Source organism: Penaeus monodon, chromosome 33 (assembly GCF_015228065.2).
Source record: "Penaeus monodon isolate SGIC_2016 chromosome 33, NSTDA_Pmon_1, whole genome shotgun sequence".
Classification (NCBI taxonomy): domain Eukaryota; kingdom Metazoa; phylum Arthropoda; class Malacostraca; order Decapoda; family Penaeidae; genus Penaeus; species Penaeus monodon.
In genome coordinates, this window is record NC_051418.1 from 15,804,366 (window position 1) to 15,805,188 (window position 823).

General features: G+C 58.7%; 1 protein-coding gene across 1 annotated transcript in view; it reads right to left on the reverse strand.

The window, feature by feature from the left end:
- Positions 1–823, reverse strand: part of LOC119594274 — a gene marked incomplete in the record, with an annotated part of 36,109 nt that overhangs the window by 30,329 nt on the left and 4,957 nt on the right. Inside the window, 1 exon segment of the mRNA XM_037943339.1 lies at positions 1–823. Within this exon segment, the coding sequence (XP_037799267.1) occupies positions 1–823 (823 nt within the window).

Genomic DNA, 823 nt, shown 5'->3' on the forward strand with positions numbered 1-823 from the left:
CTCCCACACTGACTTGTGCCACTCCCATGCCCGCGCGTGTTGGTCCCACGCTTCGCCCATGCTGGCCTCGTTGAAGCCGTCAGGAGGTCGGTCTGCCACCTCGTGCTCGGTTAGGAAGGGCTGCTCGTGAGGAGGACTAGAAGAATCGATCAGCAAGACCGCCTCTTCTGGGCCGTATTCGACTTCCTCGGTTGCATAGCACTCCTCGCCGTGGTGACTGCTGGCGAAGGATTCGGTCATGCGATTAGCGTCCTCCTTACTATCGTCTAAGCTGATGTCTTCCACCTTTCTTTGCAAGTCCTCTCGAGAGATTTCATTCGTGGAACTTTGTTTATCTTCGGGGTCACTTTCGCGGTCCGTGTCCCCGTCGATCGACCACACTCCGGAGAGTCTCCGTTTCTCCGGCTGAGAAGAATCCGACGCTGCATCGTCGATAGCTGCTGCCTCCTCCGTCGGTTGCACGTTCACGTACTGCGGTTCGTACGTTCGCTGCGTGTGCGTGGGTTTTATGCAGACCTTGCTATAGAAGTCTGTGCTCGAGACGCTGGACCTGACGTCGGAGTCCGTCGTGGCCCAGCAGGGGGAGGCGTGCACGAGGCCGCTCTCCCTCTTCCCCACCTCGCGACGCCCGAGGGAGTCCAGGTACTTCCCGCGGAATGTTGGCTTTCCGTAAGAGCTGGAAAGGCTCGATCTGTTCGAAGAGTCCGTGACAGCTACGCAAGGAACGGCATGAACCACGCCGCAGTCTCCTATTACCTCTCCCTCGCCTCCAACGCCACCACCCTCCTTTTGGTCCTCCTGCGCTTGTTCTTCACTGGACAAC